General features: G+C 42.9%; 1 protein-coding gene across 2 annotated transcripts; it reads right to left on the reverse strand.

The window, feature by feature from the left end:
* Positions 1 to 274: 274 nt before the first annotated feature.
* Positions 275 to 18,384, reverse strand: LOC306702097 (serine/threonine-protein phosphatase 2A 55 kDa regulatory subunit B gamma isoform; the record flags this gene model as incomplete). Of its 2 annotated transcripts, none has more annotated exons than XM_079167604.1 (9): positions 275 to 569; positions 1,543 to 1,634; positions 4,311 to 4,480; positions 5,482 to 5,646; positions 6,470 to 6,647; positions 7,315 to 7,427; positions 8,285 to 8,450; positions 8,765 to 8,862; positions 18,309 to 18,384. In XM_079167604.1, the coding sequence occupies 9 exons, from the start codon at positions 18,382 to 18,384 to the stop codon at positions 275 to 277; spliced, it is 1,353 nt and encodes a 450-aa protein (XP_079023730.1). The 2 variants fall into 2 exon arrangements, with proteins under 2 accessions (XP_079023730.1, XP_079023729.1); XM_079167603.1 differs by lacking the exon at positions 18,309 to 18,384 and adding an exon at positions 15,038 to 15,119.
* Positions 18,385 to 18,597: the final 213 nt, after the last annotated feature.

Genomic DNA, 18,597 nt, shown 5'->3' on the forward strand with positions numbered 1-18,597 from the left:
GACATCCACAGTTCGGACAATTTTGCAATCCATAATCCATTATCCGTAATCCAGCATGTTCCCTTTCTAGCCCTTTCTAGGTCCTTTCAGGTCTGGGAGGCTGGGGAGGAGGGGAGGGAGTGTGTCGAAGAGTAGACCTAGATGTGTGTTTTCTGATCGTGTGTGTGTGTGTTAGGCATATTCCTGTGTGTGTATGTCCGTAACTGTGTACATTCTGGCATAGCTGTGTGTTCAGGGTGTAAACTGGTTTGCATCCACCACTGTAATCCCTTCATTAATGCAACTCAGAGTTGAGTTTGTCCTGGAAGATGTACAGGTTGTTGGTGGCGGCGATGGCGATGATGTTCTCAGTCGGGTGCCAGGCTGTGTGGAGGATCTTCTTGGTGAAGTCCAGGCTGTCCACGCTGATGTCGTCCTTCCGGCGCTTTCCCCCGGCGGCACAGACCCTCCGCGGCTTCAGGACGGCTCGGGGTTTGCTGCTCTCCCGCGACGCCTCCAGGGTCACGTCGCGTTTTGTGTTGCGGTCGAACATGCGGAAGAAGTTGTTGTAGGCTCCAGTCATGATCACACTGAGAAGAAGAGGAGGAGAGAGAGGATCAGTTACTACGGTCTGGACATTAACATCCTTAACTAACCTTATCCCCTCCACTACATGCATACAAGTAAAGGGTCACTTCCTCCAAACTACAAAGAGACCACTTAGTCATTGTGGTATCAGGAAAAGGAGATGATAACAGTTATATCTGGATAGGTTTTAAGATACTTTAAGATTACTTTAAGGTCATCACATCAATGGTGGAGGAAGTATTCAGATCCATTACTTGATTAAAAGTATCAATACTTAAAAATATCCAGTATTGCATCCAACTTTTAAAGATGTATAATTACAAAAGTATTATCAGCAAAAGTACTTATGCAGAATGTCCCCCAACTGCTTTGTGTACTGTAATTTAATCTGTAATAATGCATCATAATTTATAAGGTAAAGTTAAAATAACGAGTATGGCTGTTAAATAAATGCACTGCATTAAAACTGGTGAATTGTGGTAGAGGAGCAGTATAAAGTAGCACACAAATAAAGAAAAAGTACCTCAAAATTGTATAGTATTTGAGTAAATGTAGTTAGTTACATTCAGCCACTGACTCACAGTATTAGCAAAGTAATTTCAAAAAATCAAAAGTTAGTCTTTTCAAAAACAATATCCTGGTTACGCTGGATAAACCAGATAGAAAATACTATCAACAGCTACCGGAACTACTTTTTAGTATAAATAGTTCCTATGCAAGCAGTTAAATAATGTGTATTATCCAAAGCAACCTGGCATCTCATATATTCATAGAGGGATATCCCAACATCTTAGCAGATCAAATAGTAACTGCACCTTTATGGGTAAAAAGAAAAATATGCCTTTTTTTATCATTTGAATCTACTGACCACTTATAAACCATTCCAGAAACATATAAGAGCACAAGTTCTCATCTTGGTACATTTAGTTGTCATAAGTATAAAAACACAAGAACACATCCAGACACTTCAGGTACCTGTCCGAGCCGTTCCAGGCACACTCAAACTTGTCAAAGATGCAGTCGTTTTCATAAAGGGAACACAACTTGCTGCGGAGGTAATCGTGAACCTGGAGGAAAACACACACACATAGAAATGATCGAAAAGAGTCCAGTTAACAGCTGCTTCACTACCAGGTATTGGCTCTCTATGAAACTATAAATAGAGTGAGCAGAAGATGCACACACACATACACACACACGAGAAACTCAGCACAGACAAAACACATTAAATGTGGGCAAGTTGTAACACAAACCTCCCTGAAGGCAACTCTAATGAGACACAACAGCAGCCCTGAGCAATATGAGGGCCAGGAGTACATTTTAATCTAAACTCCTTTTCCATATCAGTAAACCCATTAACATCCAAACCCACCAAGGGCATGATAATAGAGACACACATGTGAACACACACACACACACACACACACACACACACACACACACACACACACACACACACACACACACACACACACACACACACACACACACACACACACAGACACTGACTAATAACGCTTTTCCCTTGTGCTTTCATTGCACCCGCCTGTGTCAGCACTGTGATGCAAGGGGTTGAAATCTACACCTTCCTCCAGTCTCCGTGCTCCGCATTAAGCCCCGTATCTTCACATTCTGCATAAAGTCAGCAGTCAATAGTCGCCCCGCGATCAATAAGTAGTCATGCTGAGGTCAGCTCATGGTTGTACATCAAACCAGGTGACATTTTTGTTTTCTCCTGTGGGTCTTTCTGCTGAGGGTGAAATGATACAGTGTCAGAAGTCTGCACAAACTCTGATTTAGAGCACAGTGCCTCATCTCTCATGGATTTGTGCATATTTTTCATGTTCCGGGAGGAATAAGACTGTAAATTTACCAAAATAAGAGCAGCTTAGCCCCGATATCTCTTTTCTCCTCTCAGTTTACTCCATTCACTCTTTGCCATCCCTCTTTTTCATCCTCCCCTCATTCTTCTCTCCTCCTCTCATCACACTCCCTCCCAAACCCTTACCCCTCTTCTCCCTCCCTCCCCGCTCTTCCTCCCTCCCCGTGCTGCATTGCAGATCTAGGTGTCGGGCCCTGTGCAAGGTATCCCTTCTTCCCATTTCACTTTATGAGTGGAGGCTCGGACTATAAATAGCTCCAGTGCGTCTTGGCCTCCCACTCCTGGCTGCCTCATAGGCCCTCACACGTCAGGCAGACACACACAAACACACACACACACACATGTTCACCCACACAGGAATACTAAACACACGCTGAAAAAAGGAGTTGTACTTCTACTGTACATGAATACATAAAGAGAAGCTGGTGTGGCCTTCACACAAAATCTACTTAACACAAGTGACATGTGAGATAAACTGAGTGTGGATATGACAAGGATAGCATGCAAAAAAAAAAGCTCTTTTTATCAGCGTAGTACTTAGTTTTGTCCGGATACTATTCAACAGCATGTCAAGCCCATTTCATCTCTATCCCACATACACGGCATACTGACAATTTACTGTTCTCACACATGTGTTAATCTATCAAACATAAGTTAAAAACTTAGGACAAAGTGAAGGTTTCTGGTGATTCTGCACTGACAAGAAGAAGAAGTGCTTTCTCTGGCTCGTAATCAATCCAATTATCCTTAAAAGGTTTTGGAAAAATCGAATAATCAGGAAGCACTGTGATTCTGTGAGTCTTCCCATGATTTATTTCTGTCTCCAGTTATTCGTATTTCCAGGATAATAATGCCCTCTTTCAGTAAAGGGACAGTGAGTCACCTTCTGTGTCGTGTTTCATTCACAAACCGGACAAAATTTGATACAAACGAATCAACATACAAATGAAGGAAGAAGAATAGAGCGTAGTGTTTGAGTAAGGTGTCGTCAACGCTACTGGAGAGAACTCTTCAGGATTCTCCTTCCTGCACAGTGGGATACACTTTTATGGGACACATTTCTAAACTATATGCAAGGAAAGGTTTGTATTCCAAACAAAGGGACCTAAGTTAAGTTTATGTGGGATTTATCTAATATACATGACTGAATCAAATATAGACAAAAATAATATGGTCAAAGGGCTGGTCCAAAAGGGAAGAGTCCAAATGTGCCATCATTATAGGATTCATTAATTAATCATATCAAATATTATTAAAACATTCTGTTACACGTTAAAACAAATGTACTTTAGCCAATCTGTATATCTCAATAGATTATGTTTGTGTTGGCCTTTGGATTAAATAAACAACACGACAGATGTGGACAAATGAATTGTAATCCAGGTATAATATATAAATAATATTAAATATAATTTTCAAGAGAGAACAGAAAGAAATGTGTGTTTTTGTATAACTGATCTGTTTGTTTTCACGTGGGTGTCTTTTTATGTAATAGTAATTTGTTGGTTTATGTATTAAAATAACAGAATTATAAATAATGCACATAAACAGGACTTTATGGCAGCAGCATGTGGTGTTGGGATGAGTAATAATCTCAGGTTGCAAAGGCTATTGGCTATGACTGAATGTTATCAGCTGATGCAGCAAGAATATAAGATTGCAGTGACTCAACAGATGAGTGCATTCAAAAAAGAAAATGTGTCTATGCTTCCTCGACTACTGATCAGTTCAACTTGCCCGGAGTCAATTTGCCAGAAGGAATCTCATCACAGCAGCTGAGCCTGAGAGTAAATATTCATCCTCATGTTTTTGTATCTTCACTCTCCCTCATGATTTTCACATGTGGTCCCCGGTCACACACCTGGTATGTCTCCAGGGGCTTGCTCTCCATGTTGAGGTCCCAGACTTTGGCAGTCAGGTAGTCTCTGGTGAGCAGGTAGCGACCGCTGTGGCTGAACTTAACGTCCGACACAGAGGAGATGATCTCAGAGAAGAAGGAGCGGGCGCTGGGGTCCTCGGGCTCCTCGAACACTGGAGAGAGGGCAGGAGAGAATAAGGGGGAGGGAGGAAGAGGAGGGGGAGTGCTGTCAAGCCTCGGCTGAAACACAGTGTGTCACATGATGATCGTATGTGTGTCTTTATCTCATGTACACAGATACAGAAACCTCACCGATGAGTCTATGAGGCAGATAGACCATACAGGTGACTACTGTATGTTTGCTTCTGTGTATAAACATCAGCACATATCACAAGAGATCCATGAGAGAACAGAACAGCTGATTTATGGGTACACTAGCCGTATTCTATATTAATAGTACTGCATTGGAAAGAAATATTATTAAATGGGGAAATAACATTTGACTTTCCAATAACCTCAGTTTTAGTTTAACGTTCCTAATTGAATACACAGTGTTTAGTGCCAAATCACTACCACAGAAGTCCCCGCTCTTAACTACATAATCATACACTAAATGAAGCAAACTAATCATGATAATCCAATATGATGGATTAGGGATCTTGAGTCTCTGCAAGTTGATTTTCATAAGCTAAATGAAAAGTCAGGGGATCCCCAAGTGATTAAAATTTGTCCTTTAGCGGCCATGAATGAGTGTAGCAAATGTCATGTTTATTCATCCAACAGTTGTGAGAGATTTCACTCACAACTAAAATGTGAACCTCATGGTGGCACAAGAGGAAAAACCAGGGGATAATCAAAGTATTTAGGATTCATCATCTGGAAACCACAAATGTCTGTACCACATTTCATGGACATCCATTTAGTATTTCAGTCCTTGCAAAAGCGGCGGACAAATCGACTGACCAACATTGCTATCCTGAAGCTGCTAACATATCTAAAACCATAGACTGTATGTTCTGAAACTTATGGCTGCCTGAATGTTAGGACATTCATCTCAAAAGGCTAAAATGTGCAAAACTATCAGTACCAGTTATTTGTACCTGATAAGGATGCTTCAGGAGATATAGTAAAGAAAAAAAACACAATGTGTAGGTCTCTCAGCAGCTTCACTCACATTTGGAGTGTTTGTCGCACAGCGCTGCTTCTCTCATGTCACAGAGGCGCAGGGTGCCTTTGCTGCTGCTATAGACAAACAGGTTACAGTGGTGGGGGTGAAACTCAGCCGCTGTGATCACTTCTGTCAGATCCTCCATGTTGGTTGGTTTGATGTCCACGATGTCTGAGAGAAAGTGTCGCTCAGGGAAACAACAAAGACAGTGTACTTCCCAAGAAGGCTCTGCAGCTTGTTTTAGCCTGAACTCTTTTTACCTGCTGAAGTCAATTATGCTGTATGCACATATTCATTCATTCATGCATTCATGCATTCATCAATTCTATTCAATAACTGTCTCAATGAGAAAATAATGAGATTATGTTTGAATTAATGTGGAAACCCACACACGTCCATAATCTACACACAAAATAAAAACACAAGTGCATGTAAATGTATAAATAACCATCACAATGTAAATAATGTACAGAGGAAATAAAAGCAAACCAATTTAAATGTATCTTGGGGGGATTGTTGGGAGAAAATGAATTCCATATTCAGATAAATTGCAATATCATAAATCCTGCCTGGGTCATGGGTGTGACTGTACTGTGTCCTATTGAGCTGGATTAGAACTCAGAAAGGGGGCTGAAATATTTATGCACCCTTTGAATTATTCATTAACTACATTTTCATTCCTCAAGAATAATATTCCCCTCCCCCAACACTGTGTGTCTTTGTGCATTTATTTTACAACAAAGTGGGATTTGCGATGTGGGAGTTTGTTGTGTGTGTGAGTGTGTACGTGTGTGTGCGTGTGTGTGCGTGGGCAGGGATTGATTATTGAGCATGTGTAGGCGTCTTAGTGTTAGTGTATGCATTCATTATCTGTGCCCGTGTGCTTTAATACATCTATTCCTGCTTTTATAAGAGTTTGTGCATGTGCGATGATGTATGTTTGTCTTCTCGTCTCCTCACGAAGAATGCACTCTACCAACCTACGAAAAGATACTGAAGCTGCGGTCGGTGATGTCCAGATGCCAGAGGTTGATCCTCAGATCATCGGCTGACATGTAGGTCTCATAGTCGGAGTTGACGGAGATGGAGTTGACGTGGTAGGTGTGGGCGTTGGCAAACACTCGCCGCGGGCTCACCTCCACCATCAGGTCCATTGGCATCAACACCGGCACCTTAAAAGGCAGAAAGAGAGAGAGCCGTTTCACATCCCATGTCACTGATTAGGATAAGACAGATGGTGACGATACAGACAGATTAGATTCAATTTAAATAATTAATATTTAATGAATTACTTCCTTTGACATCAATAATACATTATTGCTGGAACCCTAACGTGCTCGCTTGACAGCAATATCAAGAGCCATCTTAGGTCATGAGCTCATTTGGGTGCATTTTCATATCTTTGCATTTGCATCAAAACACAATTTCTTTGTCAAAACACAATTTACATATTTATACACGCCTTAAATGTGTGTCCCTATTTGCATACAGCGCAGTGAGGGCACCGCCACCGTACAAATACATGTACTCATACTATACATGCGTACCCACACACACACGGGCACACTCAGCGTACACATTACCAGAAATTCACAACAGTAGTAGTAGTACTGCAGATGTCGCGCTTCTCTCCTGTACAGCTGGAAAGCGAGTGTTTCTCCGCCCTCACTACTTCATGCACACATGTACCACTGTGCCAGTGACCCATTTCTGCACATGCAAACACATCTGTACCCACTGACCCAGTTATGTTGCACAACCAATCAGCATGTGTGAATGTTTTAGTGTCTATAAGAGACAGACAGGCAGACAGACAGATCTCAGATAGATAGATGTTACCTGTAGGGAGGTGACGGTGGACATGTCCTTAATGCGACCCTCCTCATCCTTCAGGTTGTACCCCTCCGGCCGTTTGTCTCTTTCACTCACCTTCCACAACTTAATGGTCTTATCTGGGGATTAAAAAGGGCTGTTAAGCAATCAGATAAGAACAGATTCAATCTGAAAGAGTCACACATGAATAAAAGGTGTTTGTTGATATGCTTTAAGGTTAGGAAGCTATCTAGAGAGCTTAGATTAGATGTGATTAAACGAACCAGAGCAGGCTAAATAGGGAATCTCAAATTGATACATTCTCAAAAAAGAGCTGTTTTAAGATTTAAGCATAAAGACCCACATCATTGCAGGCACATGAACCCAAAATGAATGACTTGATAGACAAAATAATCCAGCGCACACTCCAAACTGTCTCTGAAACTCCAAATGAGCAAACAGCGAGGTTTTGTTTTATCAACACTGACAGACACAGAAGGTCTCTGTATTATATTGAAACAGCAAGCTTTCCAGCAGCATTACCCAACTGCTGAGGCAGGTCTTACATTTTTCATACCCTCAATCATAAATAATATAGTACTTAAATAAATCAATAACAGGGCGCTCAGGGAAAATCTATAGATCTTCCGATATAGCCATAAACTCAGAATGTAAGCTAATGATAGGAACTCTTATCCAAGGCAGACAAACTCCTAATGCACTACAGAAATATGATGCAACACAAGCGGCAACTCTTCTCCCTTTACGTGAAGAAAACTCTGCTTTCTGACCAAAGTCACTAAAATAACTGTCTTAATTTCAACTGCCCCAACATGCCCGTCACTCTGTCAAACACGTGTTAAGGGAGAAACTATTGTGTAACTCAGACGTGACATAATCATTCAAAGTGTTTCCCCACAAACTATCAACCAAGCACATGACAGCTTCTGAGTCTTCCTGGTCCCTATAAGATGCCTGTGCGTGCGGAGTCTCTCACCATTGGTGGAGAGGAGGAAGTGAGCGGCGTTCTGCTGAGGCAGCCATCGGATCTTATTGATCTTCTCCTCGATCTCCAGACTCTTAAGGTAGTCGAACTCGGGCTCATGGCTCTGGAAGGTGCTGTAGACGTTGTACTCTCCCTGTGAGAAAGGCTCAATCTTGCTCTGTGGAAAGAAAAGGACGTCCGTGGAAATGTGGGGGGAAAGATCTGCATCTCCTCACATATAAAATCACGGTGGTGCAATGTAACACGTCGGGCCAAAGCCAGCTGGCAATCACCTTGATCACTCAAAGAAAGAGCATGGCACGAAGCCTGCTCAGCTATAACGATACAAACTGTGACACATCAGGAGTATCAACTATTAATCATTCAATCTGGACTGTAGCTGGAGGGGAACAGTGTGTGTTCATCACTGTTCTCACAGCTGGAATGAAAAATTGTATATTTGTGTGTGTATAAGTGTGTGTGTGTGTCTACCTCAGGTTCCCTCTGAAAGATGACCACTCGGCCTCCCTTGTCCCCTGTGGCCAGGAGCTCTCCGGTGTGGTTGAACTCAACAGTGGAGATGATATCAGCTGAGGGAGGGACAGACATAGGAGGCACAGACGGAGGAAGAGAAGGAAAGATGTAGCATGAGAGGAAAGAACGGCAGGCAAAGAGGGAGAAGGAGTAGCCATTAGCTAATTGACCACACACATCATCAGTCTATATAATCTGTTTATCTGGCAACAATCAATGCATTAATATGTAAGTGGATTAAATATGCAAATCAAAGAATAAAACAATATTTGATCACCAATTACACAAATATGCAACTGTGTGTAAACTTTCAGGGAATTATAGATTATACAGTTCATATTTGCCCATCAAAACACAGAAAACCAAAGACACACACACACACACACACACACACACACACACACACACACACACACACACACAGCTGTTTCACACTACACACAGGTGTTATCTGTGTTCCAGGGTGACACATTCCCAATGACTCACACTATGACACCAGTACACAGGATCACAGTGTCGCTTGAGTTCATCTTGTGTGTTTGTGTGTGTATAAGAGTAATTATGTACTCTATCGTCTCTTCAAGTGTAAACACAACTCAGAGAGCATTTGCATCAGCGACTGAATAATATTCAAAGATCATTGTTCAGGCCTTTCATTTGCATCATTGCAACAACGTCCCCCTCACTAGCTCAGTGTCCCCGAACACCAACACAGTCTGACTCAGTGACAACACCGATATGAGGAGTAAGCACGTTATTAAGCACTCAGCATTTACTGGCTTGATGCTTTCAGTGGACCTTCCTGCATCACACGACACACAGTCTAATGAAGAGCATGCTGGTGTGATATCTGAAGCTTGAATTTGGTTTAACGCTGCATGTAATCTCCTCCATGCCCTTCTGCCTTCTAATCCTCCTTTCACTTTCCCTTTGTACAGCAGATTACAGAAGTATTATTAAGAAATATATATTTGCAGACGGAGCTGATCTGGAGGGAGAAAACATATTGATGGATACACCTCTTTCAAAGTAATTATGAGCTTAGGTTCAATGAAAAAGAGGTGCTATAGTATGAGGAGATGTAGCTAACCTAAATTATTTGGTAGTCTAAATGCCACGGTCATGACTTGATCAAATAAAAAAAACAATTTAAATCATATAAATAATTAATGTAGGCCCATATTTTGACTTTTTATGTCATCTTCCTACATTCATGCTTCTCATTCACCGCAAACCTAATGAAATCCTAATTTATTTGAAGGAAACAAGTAAATCTGTCCAGTCTGTTTACAAGCAGCAGTGAACTGAATGTTCAGCTGAGTTGTGAAGATCCAAATCTGTGGATGGACTTCACACTTATAATAATATAATTAATATAAAGGCTGTGTGTCGCTGGTGATGCTGCTCACCATGTCGATGACTTCAGTGCTGAGTGACTGGATAACTTTCAAAACGGCCACAATCAACCACAGTCACAATAAAATGCTTCCCTATATTGTTGTCCTCACGTGACCCCAACATACTGCATCATGATACAACAGCGGTGCAGATTCTTTCAGTCTGACCACATCAGTTAACCACTACTGAAACTATTTTAAAGGAATAGTTCTTGGCCTCCTGGAGTCTTGTCATCACCTGGAGGGGCAGCAACAACCAGCAGAGACTCCGCAAAGTCACAAGAAATAGTTCCAGTCTGTGACCTCACTCAAAACTACAACATGTCATTGTGTATGGATCTGTTTCACTTAACACCTGATATGTCTTGCGGTTGCTACAATGAAAGTACAATTGCTTCCATGTAACTTGTGCAATTGACAGTGTTGTTAACCTAGCATAAAGAGGAGTAAAGTATTAATGCATATATTTGTGTCTGACGGAACATAAAAAACAGACAATGTCATTTTTTGACTGAATACTGCTCGCTGGTGACCATAAAATCACCTAAAAACAAAACCTACAGTTGTTTTTAAAATATTCTCACTGTAATGGAGACAAGGGCTGCACAACCTAAAGGCTTATAAACAAGGTGCATTATGAGTTATTAGTATTGTGGCCTCCAAAGCAGTGCCACACAAGTTTCTTTTAATACAGCAAAAGCTTAAATCTGCTACTGCACCACAAGATAATCAAATACCATCATGAAAAATGTCAGATTACATTTTAAAATAACTTAATGTTAGATGTTGTATCCCACTAAGCCTTCAACAAAGGAGTCCACTGAGCTCTGTTTTGATGAAAAGAACATGGTCCTTGACTGTAATAAAAGATAGAGCGTGGAGAGTTTATTTATTGAGAGTCGAAATGATTCCAGGCTTTAGCCTTGTCAAATTCGTGGTGGCCTTGAGAGAGAGAGAGAGAGCGAGAGAGAGAGAGATTTTATGATGAGGGGAGGCAGGGACTGCTCCTCAATCTCTACCCGAACACTATTCACTCGGTGCCTCACACACCTCATGTATTACTGGTTATTATAATGTATCTACTAGTCATTGCACTGCTCCTTGATCTCACTTCAGTACCTTCTTTATTCTTCAGTTTCAATTCCTTTCTTCTATTTCAAGCTTTCTCTCAATCCCTCTCCCCCCCACACGTTCTTTTGTCATCTCTCATCTCCTGTTCCCCAGTTTCTCTTTTTTTTTTTTGCCTCATTTCACTCTCTCATTTTGTTCCTGGTTGTCTATCCACATTCATCTCACTCTCATCCCTCCCCCACGGCACTCTGCTGCCTGGCTGTATGCTACGTCTACGTAGTGGTGGTGGTGGTGGTGCTGGTGGTGGAAGAATGGATGGAAAGGATGGAGAGGGAGGTGGAGGGAAGGGGGCGCTGGGGCGGAGGCGGTGAAGGGGGCTTTTGGTGAGCAGGGGTTGCCATGGTAACAGAGCTGAGCCAACCAGTAGCATGAGTACCCGTAACGGTTAGCCGTATATGGCACACTGGTGAAGGAGGAAGTGGGATTCATCAAGCCAAGCCTCGCAGGAAGAAGGAGCGCGGTAAAATGATTATGGCGCTGCAGTTCCGTCCACTAACAAACATGGCTAAATGAATACCAAGGGGAAGGTCCAAATTGAGGGAAAGCAGATCATTAATGCAGATACACACCTGATGACCCCTACACATGTAGTGAAATACACAAACACAGGTACACGTACACCAGGCAGCTTTCATGATGCACAGCAAATGTGTGCGCTAGAGACTGTGTGTGTGTGTGTGTGTGTGTGTGTGTGTGTGTGTGTGCGCACCCAACACATTTACAGATAACTGTGTCTCCCCACAGCACAGAGAAAGAGCAACGCTCAGCAAAACCCACAGGAGCGGCACACAATATAGTTGAATCAAATATGGAGCACACGCTCTTGTCTCTCATCCTCTGTTCTCAACCATAACCCTCTCTCTGTGTTTCTCTCTTTCACTCTCTCACACACACACACACACACACACACACACACACACACACACACACTCCACACCCAGCTGTCTCTCTGATGCTCTTTATTAGAAGAGTACTACAGAAAAATAAACCTCTAAGAACACAAACAAATACAGCAGAAACAAGGAGTATCATGAGCGCTGTGGCTCTCCTCCAAGAGGCACCACTGGCCAGTGTACTGATGTAATATGTATGTTTCTGTGTCGGTGCGTGCGTGCGTGCGTGCGTGCGTGCGTGTGTGCGTGCGTGTGTGTGTGTGACTGAGTCTGTTTTAAGCTGTCAAGCTGTAAGTCAATATAATGTGGATGTGTGTGCTACAGTATAGCAAGCTAGCAGTGTCTGTCTCCCACAGACGGTCCATTAGCATCAGCAGGCCTGTCTGACTCATCGCCACACTGCAGGAGCCGGGGAACACACTGTGACTGAAAGTCCATGCGCCCACACATACAGTATACATCAACACAATACAAACACACAAACATGAATCAACCCAATGACACACAAAAAAAACATGCACGGGTGAGAAACACCAAACACACGAATGCACTGATAGGTGTTTACAAGAACATTGGCTCCTCAATGATCAAAGCAAGTTCTAGGGAAAGCTGATTGGTTGATCAACAGAAAAAAACATTTCGGTAATTCTTTTATTGGGCAAAAATGCCAAACTGTCAAATTTGACAATTTGCAGTTTTCCTCTGATCTGATTTATATCACTGAAAATCTTTAAAAGTTTGGGGACTACATGTGAAAATAACTGAGCTGGAGTGATTAGTCGATTAATATCTTGGTTGATCCACAGAAAACGTATCTGCCACCATCTTGATAACTGATTTGATAATAGACATTTAAGAAATGGCAAAACATTAAAGCGTCTCCATTGTGTGGATTTGCTGCTTTTCTTTGTCTTGAGTAAACTGAATATTTCATGGTTTTGGATCATTTATTGGACAAAACAAGGAATTTGAAGATTCAGGAAACAGAGAATAGCATTTTTGACTATTTTGTGATATTTTATAAAGCAAAAATGAATCGATAAAATAATAGGTGGATTAATTGATCATGAAAATAATTGTTATTTTCAGACATCCTGTATTATACACATTAAGATGAGTGGCTACAACATTAGACAATGCAGAGAGGAGAAGAGGGATAGATGAGGGTGGTGGCGCAGGTGGAGGGGGGTGGATTTCCTTATTTCTTTTTGTTCAGGATACTACAGGGACAGAGAGGGCCGCAGACGTCCTACAGTCCCAATTATAGATATCTTAGGACCGGGTAAACACGGACCATTAAAGCCGAGCCAAAAACACACACGCCTCAAAAGGGAGGACAAGCCACCGCTCAGCAGGAGATGTGTGTATGTTTGTGTGCACCCCGCATTTCCTGTGTACGTGTGCACAAGTGTGTGTACTCAATTACCCAGCAGAGAAATAAATTGGTTGGAGGTATACAGGAGGGAGGACAAGGGGGGAGAGATGGCCGGAGGGAGACGTTAAATTGAACCATGTCCTGCAGTTTTGGAGTTATCTGAACAAAAAAACTGGGGCATGTGTTTGTGTTAGAGGTGTGTGGAGAGGACTGATTTAAACTCAGCACAGTAGGGAATCTGCCATTTCCCCAAACACACATCGACACAATGGAGCAGAGCTGGTGTGAGCCTAATGGTTATAGACCCAAACAATTAGAATCACCAACCAAGCCGGCTTCAGCGTGTGTGAAATACACCTGTAATCCTGCTTCGCCTCGCTGCAAAAGACATCCTCTAGCTGCATGAATGCTCAAAGCTGCAATCTGTGATTCATTTTTGACCAAAATCAATTTGTTTTTCCCGCAGATTTGTGAGACTTCAACATAAAACAGATTATGAGCTTAGTTGGTTTACACCCAATATAATCCAGATGACACTGAAAACTGAGATTACGTGTCGACGCCTCATAAATACTGCAACGTAATCCCACATTCAGAAAACTCTGAAGCCCTTCTTTTGATGCTGCCATGCTTATCTTTCTGTGCGGATGAGTGCAGAGCTGAAACGATTAGTCGTCAGAAAGAAAATTATACCGCAACTATTTTGATATTTGATCAATTCTTTTTTTTTTAGGCAAAAAATCTTAAAATTGAGGCTGTATTCTTTGGTCTTTTATGATAGCAAACTAAATACCTTCGGACTGCTTGTAAGACAAAACAAGCAGTTTCCCATATTTTCTGACACTTTATAGACCACATAATTAATCATAAATTGATCAAATAACCGGTAGATGAACTGATAATGAAAACATCGTGAGCTGTAGCCCTATTAGCCTATCAATGTCTGCACAGTACATGTATAGTGCATTTGTGTCAAGAGGTTCAGAAGAGTGTGTCTGTACATGTTCGTGAGCGTAGATGTGAGTGTCTGCGTGTGTCTTCCTCTTAAATAGAGGTAGAAGTGAGATAGATGCTTGAAGGAGCTGGGGTGTCGTCTGGTCAAACTATTTAAAGAAATCAAATCACTCACACTCACACCCACACAGACAATCCACACTGAAGCAGGTAGACTGAGACGAAAATAAAGAGGAAGGGATAAAAATAGAGACAGGATGAGGGAGACAGACAGAGACAAAGCGATGTTGAAGATATTTAAAACTCTCAGACTCACGTGAGAATTCAAACTACACACACACACACACACTCTCCGTCATGCTCAACCCCCCCCCCCCCCCCCCCACATACAGTCGCACACGTACGTCACACTGGGGTCATGTGGCACAACTGTGCGACACAGATGTGACCTTTGGGATAGAAGAGGATAGAGCACACACACCTTCAGTGTAAGAGGCAAACGGCTCGGGCTCCAGAGAAAGGGTAGTGATGTCGGAGCACAGGACCTGGATGGGGCTCAACATCCTGGGGGAAGACTCCAGGGTGGAGAGGGGTGGACAGGATGGGCGGAGCTCTTCAGGCTATAGCCAGGAGCAGCCCTGCAAGAGGAGCAAGGATGGAGGGAAGGGGGGGAGGAGGGCAACAGGGAGGAGCAGAGGGTGAGGAGGGAAGGACCGGGGAGGGTGGATGGGGTCAAGGGCAGGGACTGAGTTACTGCATCACCACATCCGGCCATGAGTACTCACCAGAGAGAGAAAAAATACTGATGGTGTATCTATGATCACTCTGAATCTATAGAACATGATGTATTCACATGTTGGGTTTGGCAGGAAGGCATTGCAAAAACATGCAGGATGGACAGAGATAGACAGCTTGTGGGACAGAGTCCTAATGTGCTTTAGTAGGCGTCTTTTCTCTAATGAAGTTTTGCAGGGGAACGCAACAAGAAGTGTAGACAGCGCTCACATTTCCCCAGAGGTGACTGACAATTCGAAAAGAGCAGTGGGAGCTGGTGAAACCTCACTTACTTACAGAAGGGCATGATGACTAATAATTGCTTTCATTATTGATTGACCCGTCAGTTGAAATGCCAAACATAATGACATCTGCTCATCACAGGTTTCTAAAGCCCAAAGCAATTTATAAACTGTCAGGTTTGCGTGAGCAACAATCGGAAAAACCCAAAGAAATACAGTTTGACATTATATGAATTAAGACTTGTAAGTCAATATTAATGTTCGGAGCCGCTGCCAACAACTAGAATTTGTACAGTTACATGTACACTTTATTGAATTTATACATATATGTTGTTTTTACAGGGTCAAATTTACCATTTTAAGGTTTTTACTTCACAGCATTGATACTTTTGTATAGGGTGCACAATACTTATGGGGGTTAGTGTGCTTGCATTATTTACGAAATGGGATCAGTCATAAATAATTCATTTACAAACTGTCAAAAATGTCAAACTTCAGAATTTTGATGCAACATAAAATTCTTGGTATTATTTCCTCATCCATCCTTGAACCCGATGCTGCTCCAGTCGGAGGTGAGCGTGTAGCAAAGGGAGACATTGAGGAGGGCAAAAGAAGTGAGAGGAAGGGATTAAGAGATGGAGGGGAGAAGGAAGGGAGGTTGAGGTATAGAGGGAGGTTAAGCATCCCTCCTTTGTAGGAGTTAAAGGGCAGGGGAATCCCCACGGGAAGATCTGCAGACACACTGTTTTGTATGCGCACACACACATATAAACACACACAAAACCCTTGCAGACAGACTCACATACATACGCAGACCCGAGCAAACAAAAAGAAAAACAGTATGCACTCAAGGACGCAGACATGAATATGAATGCAACACGGACAGAAAATAAAGAAAGATGGAGACACACAGCAGCTAACGAAGTACATCCAAGCGTAAAATCACATGCACCACCTCACTTTGTCTTTTTCTTTTACACACACACACACACACACATACATACAGAGGCACATTGTGTTTGAGCAGCCTTCGGAGCACTGTTGGATAATTGTTTGGCAGACGCGCCACTTCAGCACGGGGCAATGCTGCGAGTTGCATTAGAGGACCGATGGGGAAAGAGAGAGAGCGAGAGAGAGGCAGTGGGGGATGGAAATGGGGAGGAGGACGGGGGATGGGGTGAACATTGAGGAAAGGTGGAGGGGGTTGGAGTGGATGTAGAAGAGGAGGCAGGTAATGACTCATTTTGTTTATTTGTGATGGAAAATTATTAGATTTTTGGTCATTGGGGGAATTGCCGTGAGATTGATTTTTACAGCACAATTGTTCCTCTGCAACTCTCTATTTTCAAACTGTCCATGTGTTGCACATTCCTGTCAGACCAACAGTGTTCAGTGGTGTGTTCACCTTGCTGTGAGCTCATCAGCAATTCACCCTGAATAATTTCTGTGTCTGCCTGAGATGTGTGGAATAATTAATACTGCCATTATTGGTGGGTGGAGACGACCTGTCAATCATATTGGCCAAGCATGAAAAGGTGGCATGTTTATCATCACGGGCGGTTGCTACGGCAACAATTTATGGTTGGTGACGGATGTTAAGACTGATTTTCTGCCACTAACTCATCCAAACCCTTCTCTGAAAAGGACAAAGGCACATATTTGTCATATACTGTTTGTACAAGAAAAGAAGCGCACACGCACAGACAAACAAAGACGCTCATAGATGTTCTTCTGTCTTCTCAGCAATATAATATGCTGTATGCACACACACACACACACACACACACACATTTACACAATCAACAGGCAGCACGACAGGTCTCCCCCGACTACAGTAGCTGCTTCTGTGTGAGGGATATTATGTTACAGCACAGACACAGGAAACATAATTCCCTTTCTGCATGAGGATCACAAATGACCCCCAAATGATAATCCGCTGTTGTGGTCTAAGAGGCGTGGCGAACATGAGCCGAGTGTAAGAAACAGATTGGGGACAGACAGACAGGCAGGAAGGGGCGCACGGCGAAGCTCGAGTGCAGGTGAGATTAGTGGTGTAATTGAGATTAGCAGAAGGGTTGTTATCCAAGGTTTTAATCCATCTGCTTTATGAAACATACCAACACAACTAATTCATCTGCACAGCTTGTGTTCTGCTGGACTGTTTAAACATTCCCCCGCCTGAGAGGGGATACTCTATACATTCAATTTGACACCATGCATGTGTGTGGACTCTCTCGTGAGGTGAAAGATGACAAGCAGTGCAATGAGTGCAAAAGAACGTGGTGGACATGGCGAGCTTGCTTTTTCTGGAAATGTCTTGCTGGTACAGAAAAATAACTATTCTCCCACACAAACAGAGACATACATACACATATTCTGACACAGGCCAGATCAAGTATTCCCTGCAGTTTGACAAAGTAGCTGTTACACAAGGTAAGAAAGCATGAATAAACAAAAACACAGAAGGGAAGAAGGAGAGGAGCGCTTGCGTAAAAGTGTTTTGCTCCCTAGTTCATGTTGCTCTGTCTACAACTCTGTCTGATCAACACAGAGCTTACAGAGGATTAGGAAGCCGTCCTGAGCTTGTTTTTGCATACACACACTTTGTCACAAACACACACACACACACACACACACACACGTTCCAGAAGTCCAATACATAGAAACACACTCACATGGTGGCACACTTAAACAAACACTTTGTAACACATACAGCTTCCTCTGTCATGCTCTTACCTTCAGTCACATAGTTGTGGTCGGGGAGGAAGCCGCGGTGGTTGAGCGTCGGGGTGGCGTCAGTGTCTTCGCCCATCAGCGGGGCCGGGGGAAGTGCCCGTCTCGGTGGGGCAGCGTGGTGGTGGCAGATCGGTGGTGGAGGGGGTGGTGGGGATGCCGGACAGCACAGCGCCCATACTGTTGCCCGCAGACGCCTCCTTAGCACAAGGGCGCAGAGCCGGGCATCCTATCCTTAAGTGAGGAGGGAGTGGGCCGGTCCCGAAGGAGGGATGGGTGCGTGTAAGATTCC

This window comes from Pholis gunnellus (genome assembly GCF_910591455.1).
Source record: "Pholis gunnellus genome assembly, chromosome: 10".
NCBI classification, from domain to species: domain Eukaryota; kingdom Metazoa; phylum Chordata; class Actinopteri; order Perciformes; family Pholidae; genus Pholis; species Pholis gunnellus.